This window comes from Astyanax mexicanus, chromosome 1 (genome assembly GCF_023375975.1).
Source record: "Astyanax mexicanus isolate ESR-SI-001 chromosome 1, AstMex3_surface, whole genome shotgun sequence".
Classification (NCBI taxonomy): Eukaryota; Metazoa; Chordata; class Actinopteri; order Characiformes; family Acestrorhamphidae; genus Astyanax; species Astyanax mexicanus.
In genome coordinates, this window is record NC_064408.1 from 30,070,483 (window position 1) to 30,084,129 (window position 13,647).

The 13,647-nt window shown below is 39.2% G+C and overlaps 1 protein-coding gene across 1 annotated transcript in view; it reads left to right on the forward strand.

The window, feature by feature from the left end:
• The first annotated feature begins 1,162 nt into the window (after positions 1 to 1,162).
• The window catches only part of abr (ABR activator of RhoGEF and GTPase), a 243,304-nt gene continuing 230,819 nt past the window's right edge, over positions 1,163 to 13,647 (forward strand). The window contains exon 1 of the mRNA XM_022680329.2: positions 1,163 to 2,435. Within this exon, the coding sequence (XP_022536050.1) occupies positions 1,436 to 2,435 (1,000 nt within the window). The 5' untranslated portion in view covers positions 1,163 to 1,435. The remainder of the gene's footprint in view (positions 2,436 to 13,647) is intronic.

A 13,647-nucleotide genomic window follows, 5' to 3' on the forward strand; every position in this document is an offset into this window, starting at 1 on the left:
ACAGTGTCCTGTAGTGTAGCGATGTAGTGATGCACAGTATATACAGCGCTGGAAAAAAATAAGAGATTTTACCAAATTTAAAACACTCTGGAATAAAAAATCAAGAGGAAAATGGATGATCACAAGCCATCAAACCAAGCTCAACTGCTTGATTTTTTTTCCACCAGGAGTGGCATAAAATTGCAAAAGCGGTGTGTAAGACTGGTGGAGGAGAACATGCCAAGATGCATGAAACCTGTAACCAGAGTTATTCCATCAAATATTGATATCAGAACTCTTAAAACGTTATGAATATGAATTTGTTTTCTTTGCATTACTTGAGGTCTGAAATCTTTGTTTTTTTTGTTATTTGTTATTTCAGCCGTTTCACGTTTTCTACAAATAATAGCTCTAAATGACAATATTTGTATTTGGAATTTGGGAGAAATGTTGACCGTAGTTTATAGAATAAAACAACAATGTTCATTTTACTGAAATATATACCTATAAATAGAGAAATCAGAGCTGATTAATTATCTGGGGTTTTTAATTGTTCCAGAGCTGTATTTCAGATCTGAAAGGGACATGTGACTTAAGAACTTCATGAGTTAAGGTAAATTGCTGTAGGGAAATTTACACAGGTTTTAGACCACTTAATAATAATGTTTTTTCTTGATTTTGCCAAATTGAAAATCTCTGGAAAATAATAAATAGGAAGATTGATGATTACAGCCATGAAACCATGCTGAACTGCTTGGATTTTTGCACCAGGAGTGACATAAAGTTATCCAAAAGCAGTGTGTAAGACTGGTGGAGGAGAACATGGCAAAATTCATAAAAAAAGAACTGTGTAAGGACAGTTAAAGTCCTCTAAGGAACTTTCCACAGACTGTGATACACATATGTCACCATGGACCCTTTTGTGTTAAAATCACAGAAGTAAGTGAAAGTAGGTGGTCTCTCTCTCTCTCTCTCTTACCTGTAAAGGTATAGTTGAGTCGGTGTGTTTGGGGTGGATGTCAACAGGTGGAGCTTTACAGATGAACACAGTTCCTGCAGGTTAGTTGGCTCCGCCCACTGAAATAGTTCTGAACTGACGGAGGCCTGTGATTGGAGGAGGGCGCGTGACGGTGCTGTGCGCTGTGCTGAGTTGAAGCTGAAAGTTTTTTTTTCTCTCTTGTTGTAAACGGATCTCTCGCGCGTGGACGAGTAGCGTAGGAAACGGAGCCTGAACTCGCGAGCTAATAAAAACAGCGCCGTGAGAAAACCGAGCTAACAGGGATAATGAGCGGCGAGGCGGAGAAACGGGGCTAGTTATCTCGTGTTTTTAGGGGAGGGGCGGAGTTCTTTGGGTCGGAGTTGTTGGGGGTAAGTAAGTTTGACGTTAAGTCGGGGCTTTTCTGTCATTTTTAAATCGGTCGAGGCTCCGCGGGGCCGTTGGAGTCGTGAGGGCGAAATGTGGGAGCAGGAGGAGTTCGAGAAACACTGGAGGAACGAGTTCCCCGACGGAGAGGTGCCCAACATGAAGCTCAGCTCGGTGGAGGACATCGAGAAGGAGCTGGAGAGGTGCAAGGCGAACCTGAAGACGCTCCAGCAGGCCCTGTCTGAGGAGAAGTTCAAGGTGATTTACCTGCAGACCACTATCGCTCAGAAGAAGAAAAGTTACGACGTGGAGAGGTGGGGGTGTAAAGAAGAGGGGGGAAACAACGGCCACGACGAGGAGCAGGAGAAAGACGACGAGGAGGTGGACAAGGAGGTGGTGGTGGATGCTGCTGCTGCTGCTTCCCCGGCGGCTCCTGTTGCTCCTGCTCCCGCTCCTCCTGCGCCTGAGCCCGGGGAGGAGTCGGGCAGTAAGCCCGCCGCCGCTAAAGTCGAGCGGTTGGAAAGCACAAAAGTTCCCATGCGGATAAAACTCCCGGGCCTGGGGAGCAGCTTTACCGGGAGTAGAGGCGGTGAAGAGCAGAGCAGCTCCACTCCCGTGCGTTCAGACGTGGCCAGAGGCAGCAAGACGGGAAAACCCATTCTGGTGCCTCCTCGGAAGAAGCCCAGCTTCAACAAGGAGAGCCCCAGCGCCCCGGTCCAGGAGCAGCCGCCCGCCCGCGACCTGAAGCAGCCACAGCCACAGCCCCAGCAACAGCAGCAGCAACTTCAACCGACACCTCAGCAGCCCCAGCAGAAAACTGAGAAACCCGAAAAAACCGAGAAGAACGAGACAGAGCAAGACAGCGACCACGACTACGAGGACGTGGAGCTCAACGAAAACTTCGTGCAGAGGAACCTCCTCAACCCCAGGGCGAAGGTGCAGCTCCGCTGGAGCAGGGACCTGGATTCTGGAGACGAGGGCAGGCACTCGCCCTCCATACCGTCCCGCTGCTCCTTAGGCTCCGGCCGCAGCACTCCTGACCGCCGGAGCGACGGATACCTCAGCTCCGACCACGACGACTCCTCTTCAGCAGGTAGGAAAAAACAAAACAACTGCCTTCAGATCAGCGCAGTGTCACTCAGAGATTGTGCTGCATGCTCAGGTGCAGCTGGAGTAGGTAACCTTGCTAAGTGATTGATTTATCTTACTAGATTTTTGTCCACCAACAATTATGCAATTATTCAATTTGCTTATAGATTTATTACACACAGTGTTCTATATCAAGTGTTTATTTTTTAAATGTTGATTATGGTTTACAGCTGGGTAAACCAAAAGTCAGTATCTCAAAAAAAATGACTAATATATAAGACCAATAGGTACATTTGGCAATGTGGGCAATTTGCCATATCCTGCTGGAAAATGAAATCTACTTCCCCATAAGGCTTTGTCAACAGAGAAGCATAAATTGCTCTAAAATGTCTTGGTTGGCACTGTTCTGACATTGGACTCGATATAACGCAGAGGCCAACACCAGCAGATGACATGTCCCCCCAAACCATCACTGATTGTGGAAACTTCACAATAGACCTCAAGAAGCTTGGATTGTGTTCTTTTGAACTCTTCCTCAAGACTCTGGGACCTTAATTTCCAAATGAAATTCAAAATTTATTATTGATGATTGTAATTAGGGTGCGCATGGTTCTGGTAAACTGATGTGAATTTCTGAGCGAGTTTGAGGGAGGCCAGAGTGTGGTAATGATTGTGACTGGCAGTGTCTGGCTAGAATTGTCCATGCGACGAGACAAGCAATTCAGAGCATAAGGCATCACATAGGTATACCGCTGGTCAGTTCAGCATTCTTCAGTTTCTATGGGACATGGAAGAAGTAAAAAAATCATGGCATACCTGTTATAAGCATACAGTAGTTTCTTAAAAATAATTACAGAATCCATGGTATTTTCATATCTCCATATCTCTTTTAAAGACTGTCACATGGCATGACATCACTTTTACCGCTTTGATTTAGTTTGGCAGTTTAATCTTGATAAGTAAGAGGTGTTTTCAAGATGAAATATAAATGTGACCATATAAAATACCTTTCTTTAAAAAAAAAAAAACTGAAGACAGATTTACCATAGTTGTTTTATTATTTTCAGATTTTAAGCCTCACAGTCAAGTATCTGCTTGTAATAATTCTTCTCTGGCAAGGTCACGTGGCTATTTACTATTTTAGTCCAGATTTCCAGATGAGGTATGTTTTAAATAAAAAGCCATTCTCTTTACAAGTGCAGTCATTTGCATTTTGGATGTGATTTTTTTTAGTGTTGTGTTTTATTAAATATTGTGAATTCCAAAGGAGGCAACACAACCCCAAAGTATGGTAGATTCATCCCTATAACACATGGTTGGCTAATTGTTCAAACATCATCTAGAAGCAATTTTGAACAGTGAAAAGCTGCGCTACCAGTTTTGACTCAGATAAACCTTCCTACAGGTTCTTGGCATTCAAGAAGGGGTTTTGATTGGCCTTACTTCCTTACTAACCAGCATTTAAGCAGTTCTTTTAGTTCTTTGTGTTTATGATCAACAAGCCAAAAACACTTGGCTTTTTCTTGGAGCAGTCCCCGGCCTTGTGGGCATTGCTTACTTTCACATTCAGATCTATTGATTGTTGCTTAGAGGAGTGCATCTTTACTTCTGTGGTAGTTCCACTTGCATGTTTTTACCTCTGGTGGGGTATTTATTTACATATTAGTAAGAAAGGGAAGTTTAGCCTTCAGTGGAGATTTATCCACCCCAGAATTTGAATGTGAGGTTTTAGTTTGATGGTACAAAGTTACTGAATGAGAGCATGGGCATGTTTAATATAAAGTCTTCGGTCTTGCGTTGTTTATTACATTACTAAAATAATGTCTTTGTGGAGCATTTGTTAATTCAGTAATTAGCTCTTTAATAAGAGCTGCATGGTTTCTGTTTACTGGCAAACAAGTTCCCAGAGAAAAGAATCTAGTCGTGTAGTTTTCAATCAGTTGGATTGGGTAAATCTTAGAATAAAATGTAAAATAGTAAAATAGACCCTTTTTAACAGTATTGCTGACTGACCAAAACTTGGTCATCCTGTTTTGAAAGCATGTCTACTTTGCTCTTTTAGAGTGGCCCATGTTTCTAAAAATGCACTGAAAAGTCAACATTTTAGCCTTACAGCATAAAAAAATAGTAGCAAAAATGCCTTTCTGGTTTCTACAGTGGAGCACTGTTCTGAATGTGTGGCTATGACTACAGACCTCACAGAAACAAAACTGTCAGCTTTAAAAGTTAGTATTCTACAAGCGGACACTGAGAGGTCTGGATGAAGAACTGTAAACTGAGATGTTTTTGTAGGCTTAGGCCTCTGGAGGTTTTTCTGATCATCTCTAGGTTTTTCAGTACAAAAGAATGATACCTTTTTTCTGCTGAACAGATATGGCACATAGTTTTGAATGTTTAAAGATTTAGCTGATATCATTACTGTATGTTTTTTGCTGTTTGCAAAAAAGCCTTTAGTGTGTTTGTTATTCAGCTGGTCTTGGCTACGCCTTCAACAGTAATAAAAAGACATGGCTGACTTATTTTTCTTGAAAGTGGGTGATGTTTTGGTGGGGCGATGAAGAACTTTCCTTCCCTCTGCCCGTTCTAGCAGTGTGCCCAGTGGAAAATATGATGATTATTTTGCTGTTCTTGTCATTTCGCCCTCACAACTATAAGGATCTTCCTGAGTGGAGATTTTGAAAGAAGAGCAGTATATTCTGGATAGTATTGGGAAAGTGTGTGAGTAATCTATATATGCAGTTTCCAAGAAACATATATGTACGGCAATGAAAAAGAACGAAGCCTCTTATCTAGATGTGAAGTAAGCTTTCTTCAGTCCTACAGTGACTCCTCCAATTTAAAGGGACAGAAACAGAACTGTGCTCAGTACAGGAAGCAGGAAGCCTAGGTAGAGGTCACAGTGAACTATTTCCCAACTTACTCAGTCATGTGGATTGGAAGTTCTCTGAACATAGTTTGTGCTGTTTCAAACATTTTAAATGTGAATAAAACACATATAGATCACTTGATTTATTATGATGAATTATATATAATTACATATTATTCTTCACTGAATAGATTGTCAAAGAAATGTCAAAACTAGAAAATGTCTGGATGTTTTTTTTTGTCTGTCTGCAACACTGCAGGCTTTACTTCCCCTAAGAACTGGGTAGTTGTTGCCAGTTCTGCCATTTTTACAGTCCAGATTTGGGCTGCACAAAATATTGGTTCTTCATCGCCATTGCAATGTGCATGCACATGACTGAAAATGTTTTAATTTTCCATTATATATCTATCAGAGGCATTCATTTTACTCCAGTTCTTAACTTTTGGAGAAACCAGGTGAAAACCTTTGTTCATAAATATCACATTATATATCACTGATCACCAAAATATTGCAATGTTTGTTTTTTCCTTGAATTGTGAAGCCCTAATTTGCTTAATGTTCGGTGTGATGTTGATGTGAATTGACCCATTGTAGAGAAACAAAAAGACCATCAGATGAAGTGATTTCTATTTTGTGGTCAATCATTTTGCATTCAAAATATCAGAGCTTGATGTTAAAGATAAAAAGGGGCAAAAAAGAAGCACCACTAGTACAACCACTGTTTAGTTAGCTAATGGAGGTTGGCTAGTTTGTAACACAAACATATTTTGCATAGATGCCCAAAATACTTTTGGCCTGTCCACAGAGCAAGCAACTGGATCTATTGCCTTGGCGTGTGAGAACTGCTGAGCGAATGAGAGCTTGCCTGGTGTGCTTGTTCTTTCCTATAATATGGGATAATCATGGATTGGACTTGATTGGGTGTGAATCAGGAGAGGAAAGGAGTGGAACATCTGGGCTCTCTGTGAATCTGGGCATGTCTTTAATTTCTGGGAGCAGCAAGATGTCTGCACTGTCGACATATGGTGGACAAGGATCAAAAACGAAGTTCCCAAGGACAGGACATGTCCATAACTGGCAGGACCATGCTGTAACAGTCTGCTCAATTTTACTGAACTGCTGAGTGTAGGATCTGTTGCTGACTTGCTTTTAATTATTCCAAGTCTCTTTATTCTGTTGGTTGCTTAATTAGCTAATGGATGGTGGCTTGTTTGTAACACAAGTTAATTTGTGGGACAGCTATTGTGCTTTTTAAAACTTATCAGATTAGTGCTGTAACTGTGAGCCCTAAATGTAGGATCACAGAGCACAATGGAGCCTGATAATGCCTCTGGCAAACTGAACCACCCATATCCAGCTTAACAGAGTTCTAGTATTCCAGTGTTGAAGGATCAGTACACGCTTTTGTTGTAGATAATTTGATTAAAAATAGGACCGAAGTATAACTAGGGCCTGTTTCTGCCTTAAGGTGCTCCATAAACTTCATAAAACCGTCTTAAAATAGGTACTTCCCAATGTGATATCAATGCGTTAAGCAATGCACCATAACTCTTAAGTAAAGCTATTCATTGTGCATGGAAATGTGTTTTTTGCAATTCATAAAGGGCATATGTTGTTTTTTACTAATGTAAAATGTCCTATCTAAAAAATATCAAGGAAACTAGCTAATTTTTTCTGCAGTATCTCAGTGCTTATTGAATGAGTTTAGAATGAGGTCAGTCAGTGTTGTGGGGAAGGTTGGAGCACACTAATGTCAAACTCTAGTAATCAGCACATCCATTCCAGTGGACATGGACACAGTGATTGACCTGAGTTGCAACCCCAGATTTAACACTATTGTTCACTCTTGCGCAAAGACAGCTCAGAAAGAGGAAGGAGGAAGAGACAGAGAGACTGTCTGACAGTTAGTGGAACAAATGTGACACACTCTTTATGGATTCATGGCCTATATTCCTGCCCAAGCTCTCTATATATATATTGACTTTTGGTTGGAGCTTGGCCTTGCATTATCATCTAGGACTATCTCACTCTGTGATGAGCAAGGAACGGATCCCTGCTGTACGTATTGTGTTTACCACAGTCTGGAAAGTTGTGCATTGTGAAAAAGGCCAAATGAACACAGATGTTTCCTGAATATGAAGTGTGCAGTCATCAGAGCATGTGAATCTTTTTCATAGATGCCATAAAAATATTTTTGGACTGTCCACACAGCGAGCAATTGGATCTATTGCCTTGGCGTGTGAGAACCTCTGGATGAATAGGAGCTTGCCTGATGTGCTTCTTTCTTATAATATGGGATAATCATGGATTGGACTTGATTGGGTGCGAATCTGGAGAGGAAAGGAGTGGAACATCTGGGCTGTCTGTGAATCTGGGCATGTTTTTAATTTCTGGGAGCAGCAAGATGTCTGCACTGTCGACATATGGTGGACAAGGATCAAGAGTGAAGTTCCCAAGGACAGGACATGTCCATAACAAACAGGACCATGCTGTAACATTTTGCTCAATGTCCCTGAACTGTAGGATCTGTCACTGACTTGCTTTTAATTAATGCAAGTCTCATCATTCTGTACATGCTCTTCAGCACAATTGTAAGATTTGTCTTATAAAATATCACTGTAAAGCAGTTCATAAAAGAGCAGTTTTGGTATTGTGATAAACTATATAATTTTCTAAGCATATTATAAATGTTGTCAGTGCTTAACAAATATTGACCAACTGTATATTTCAGTGAGTAGTGTGAGATTGTAAATAGTCCTGTTTAACTGGGTGTGAGTGAGTAAATGTTCATCACTGTTCTAAGTATTAGATGTAGTATTTAAGTTTTTTTTTAAATCTGCTGCTTGTCAAAATATCACGATAAATATCTTGTATTAGTAAAATGTTTTTAATTATTGTGATATTTAATTTTTCCCATATCAACCACTCCAACACTAAAGTGTTTAGTAGCTTATATATGAGACAGCGGCAGCATTAAAATGTGAGTGATACCGACGTGTAATAATTTGTTTGAAATAAAAAAAAAAAAAAAACATTCCACTGTTCAAGAGTGGAAAAAAAACAATCCACTGTTACTCTTTCATCACTTTCACACAAAAATCTCCAAAAATGCAGCTTTACAGAAGTAGGTAAAAACCTTCTTAATTTTCAGTGAAAGTTAGTGCTAAAATATTTTGAGTGGTCCAGCATTCTAAAGCACTGCCACTATGATCGCTGAGATCGCTGATTCCAATCCCAGTCATGCAGCTTGCGGTCAGCTGGTGGAGCCCTGAGATAATATAAGAAATCTGGATAAAATTAAGAAACTTTTGCCTCTAAAATAGTCCTGGTCATTTCATTGAACATTGGCTGTCGCTACTTATAGTACTAAAATAGGTTCTGCTTAGCAAATGTTCAGTTTTCACCTCCAACTCTAATTCTCATAGCATTTCTATTTGATTTCAAGTGTTTTGTTAGCATTTGGCAACAGCTACATTTGTTTCTTTTTCCCACACCGGTCCTTATGTGACTGTGGATGCAAGGGCAGTTTAGCACGTTAGTTAGCTTTTTTTTAGTTATTGTCCATTCCTAGTTTGAATATGTATGGTATTATGTAGGGCTGGCCCGAATAGCGTTTTTTGAGCTCCGGATATTCGGCACTGATTCGAAGCGAATATTCGAATATTCGTTTTTTAAAAAAGAGGTAAAAAAAAAAAAAAAAAAAAAAAAGCAAATCACGGCCCCTTTAATCCACTGAAAAATGTTCAATTTGCTCTGACCGAGGAGACATATTCACCCCGGATTTTTGGTGTTTTTATCCCGGATTTTTGTGTTTTCACCCCATATTTTTTCTGTGTTTTTAGCCCAGATTTCTTTGTGTTTTCATCCCGGAATTTCTGCTGCCCTACACCGCGGCTTATCCGCTGCGTAAGCAGGCTAGGAGGCTGCTGCTGCACGGTTTCTCCGCTGCGCAAGCCAGCCCAGTAAATTGCTGTTTGTGTTTTCACACTTAGGTTATTTGCTTAAAAAAACAAACAAAAAAAACGTTTGTTCAGGAAGTATTTTATATTCTTACACATTGTTGATTATATTAGAGGACAGTCATTGTAAACTGTACTTGGTCTATTTCGGTTAAAGGATTGTGCAGGGCATATTACTGATTTTGTATTTTTGCACTTGGGCTATAAGCTCAATATTAAATATTTCGTTTGTTTAGAAATTATTTTATATTTTTAAACCATGTTAAATTATATTAGAGTAGAGGAAAGTCATTGTTAATGACGTTATTGTACTTGGTCTATTTCGGTTTAAGCATTGTGCGGGGCATAGCCGTATTACTGATTTTGTATTTTTGCACTTGGGCTATAAGCTCAATATTAAATATTTCGTTTGCTTAGAAATTATTTTATATTTTTAAACCATTTTAAATTATATTAGATAAGAGGAAATTCGACATCATTTTTGTAGGCCAGGCTTTTGTAACCGATTTAGCCCCTACTGTTGCCACATTACCCCTTACGTTTTATTATATAAATCAGTTTCGAAGAGCCTGCTTTTTTTTTTATCATGTATAATAGAGGTCTGCGCGAGACTGATTTTTAAACCCACTCTTCCACGCTCCCGCGTTTCTGTCTCGTTACCGCGCCGCAAAAAATTGCTTCTTTTAATCCCGCGCCCGCCCGCCACATACACATTTCTGCCGCTCCCGCCCCACGTTCCTAATATAAATTAAATAAACTACATTTAATGCTTCAAATTTACTTATATATTTATTAAAACAGCAGCGCTGAATAGTGAGGTCCCGTTCCTTACTCCAGTCCAAACACCATCGGTGTGTGCGTGTGTGTGTCGGTCCATCCTGCGCGTTGAGAGTTTTCTTTAGGTTTTTTTTTTACAATTATTGCAGTTTTCTTAACTATTTATTAATTTGCTCCCGCATCGTCTGGATTAAACTCCCGCTCCAGCCAATAACAGTTCAGGGGTGGGTTTCCCGAAAGCTTCGTAACGCTAAGAACTTCGTTAACTCGTACTTAAGATTGATCGTTAATTAAAGAGTGTTTCCCAAACCCGTGCATAACTAAAGTACTACGTAAACTCGATCGCAGATTAACGAGTGCTCTCACCCAGTCGTTATTTTTAACGAGCTTCTTTAGGGGATCTCGACTTGCAGTTCAGCACCTTAAACACCAGGGACCGCCAATTTTGAGGAAGAAAAATGATAATTTCCGTGTTTGAAGCAATTATATTACATTACTATTAATTATAATCAATTATATTATTATATAATTATTAATATTATTATATTATATTATATTACTATTAATTATAATCAATTATATTACTATATAATTATTATTATATTATATAATTATTATATTATATTATATTATATTATATTATATTATTTCCCGTGTCTGCGGGTGCTCCGGTTTCCTCCCACAGTCCAAAGAAATTAGTTCAGGCTAATTAGATGTCGGATAAAAATTGCCCCTTAGGTGTGAGTGAATGTGTCTGTGTGTCTGTCTGTGTCTGTCTGCCCTGTGATGGATTGGCATCCTGTCCAGGGTGTATACTGCCTTCAGCCCGATGCCAGCTGGTATAGACTCCAGCCACCAAGCATCGACCCCCTCCCCCACCCCCCCCCCCCCCCCGCACCCCTTAACGGATAAAGCGGTTGACGAGTGAGTAAATGAGTGAATAAGTTATATTATATTATATTATATTATATTATATTATATTATATTATATTATATTATAATGCCAACTGTGGCTTGTAGTCTAACTGGGCAATCAAACCCACGAGTAAATTATTTAAATCCAGATTAGCGATGATAGAAGTCTTGACATTAATGCTGCAAGAAATGCAATCAGTCAATTCCTGCAGATGATGCTCACGGTCTAAGCAAAGCTGCAAAGTCACCAAGTTCATCTGGGCAAACTCTGGGGTGTGTCAGCTCGCAAATATCAGTCAAAAGTTGGACACGTCTCATTCCATGTTTTTTTTTTTTTTTACATTGTCGATTAATATTAAAACCATGAAAACTAATTGACGCAAATGGAATTAGTAGACAAAAAGGTGCATGGCTTTGACAATCCCCTGACATAAACCCAACTGAGATGGTGATTTAGGTTGAGCTGGAGCTTCACAGTATAAAGTACAAAACATATTTCTGTTGGTTTAAAATGTAATATATATATATATATATATATATATATATATATATATATATATATATATATATATATATATATATATATATACAGACACACAGGAACATATGTATTATTATATTATTTTTATAATATTAAAAATTAGAATAATAATAAATTAATATTACTATCAACATTACTGTTAATAATATTAGTATAATATATATTTATATAATATATATTAACAATAATAGTTTTAAAAATGTAAAAAATAAGTTTAATGTTTTAAAATAGATTAGATTTTCGAGTATTTATTTAGTCATATGTATCTTTAGGAGTATAATGTTGTTAATTACAACACATTTCTACGTTTTTAGGGTGTAATAGTGAATAAATACTGCATATTGCAGTGTTGAATCGATATTTGTGGATCGATTGAGCGCGCTGTTTCGGGGGAGGAGTCAACAAGGATGTTCTTTAACCTCGTTCGTTAATTTTCACGTTGCGAAGCTCTTTGGGAAACACTCGCAGAACTGGCTCGTTCTTTACACACGTCATTCGTTAGTTCGTTCGTTATTCGCTAAGATTGATCGTTTTCGGGAAACCCACCCCAGTTCTGTCCCGCGCACAAGATATTCTGACGGGACCCACGAAAACAGAAGTGGTTAGAGTGAGGTGGAACTCTGTAAAGGAGAAAAAAAACGAATATCCGAATACCAAAATTAAAAACCGAATACCTACTCAACGAACGAATATCCGAATACCCGAATATTCGGGTCCAGCCCTAGTATTATGATGTATTTACTACATCATATGTCTGTGCAATCGATGGTCCATTTTAACAGCATAGCAGTCTATGAACTGCATGGATATTTTAGCCATTAATACAGTATTGAATTGCTAAGAGACCATTAATATGTGTGTGTGTAGATTGGCTGTTTTAAAGTAGGTTTAAATGAGATTGATCTAATTGCATTTTAGAAACAGAATTATCAAGTTTTATAATCTGTATTTTAGGTTAAAGCCTGACTTTGATATGTGGACAAGAAGAAAAATCATCTAGGAGGAACAGCTGAATTTCTGAAATATGTGACTGAGCCGGCTGCTTAGAGAGTTCATGAAGTGTCAGTGTTTTATCAGTGTTTGTCTGTTGGATTGTCAGTTATGTTCATACGGAATGCTGTCTGACCGCCTGCTCTTCCTCTACCTAAAGAGTTTTTTGACGTGTGTGGACAAATTCTTGTGGGTTAATGATTCATGTAACGCTTGTGTGGAAACTCCATTTAAAACCGTTTTCTTCTTCTGCATGTTTACATTTTAGAGAGGTTGCCTGTTTGTCTTGTCAATATTGATTCTGCTGCTTTTTATAGTGAAATAGGTACTGGCCTGCTTTACAGGTCTTTGATTGGTCTTTAAGCTGGAGCCTTGATTCTATTAAGAGTTAAAATTAGCCTGAGACAAGTTATCTCTGGTGGGCAGTCCCAGCTGACCCAGTTACGTGTTATTTTGTGAAAGCTTCCAACAATCTCTGAAAGGTGCTGCCAAAAATCTTCACAGTTCAACGGTTTCCTGTTCAGCCAGTATTTAACACTACAGAGAAAGCATCCTCCACCCTCTGTGATGTCAGGTCAGGTATCCTAACGGTATTGAGCCACTAGCTGGCTGCTGAGTCAGAAGTTGATTAAGATTCATACTGAGAGTCTGTAGCCTTCCATAGAAACCACACAGGCCCCCTGCTCCCGCTGTAGCTGCAGTTTCCGGGTGAATCAGTCACAGGCCAAGCCTCACAATGGAATCACCTTCCTCTTTTTTTCCTTTTCATTGTGTTGACTCCATGTGTAAATTACATTTGTCAAGAGTATCTCAGCTATACCAGTGTCCTAAATGTAGCCCTAATCACACTGAGGGGGGTTCTGTGACAGTTACAAAGAAGAGAGAAAAATTTAGTGCATTCAGAAAAGATATGCTGTGCGTGACTTGCCTGGAAAGTGGTCAAAACAATCAGTCACACTCCTCCCAGTCCCATGGGGGACTGTTCCAACTGAGAGCAGAGGGTATCAAAGCTGACATCTTTCATTTTTGTAAATGACTTTTTATTGCATTTCGCAACAAGCAAAGAGGGATTTGGGTCAGGATGGTAACATGCAATGTCAGGTCAAAGACGAGCAATACAGACAGAATACAAATAAAATATATCCTGCAGAAGTCACCCGACTTCTTT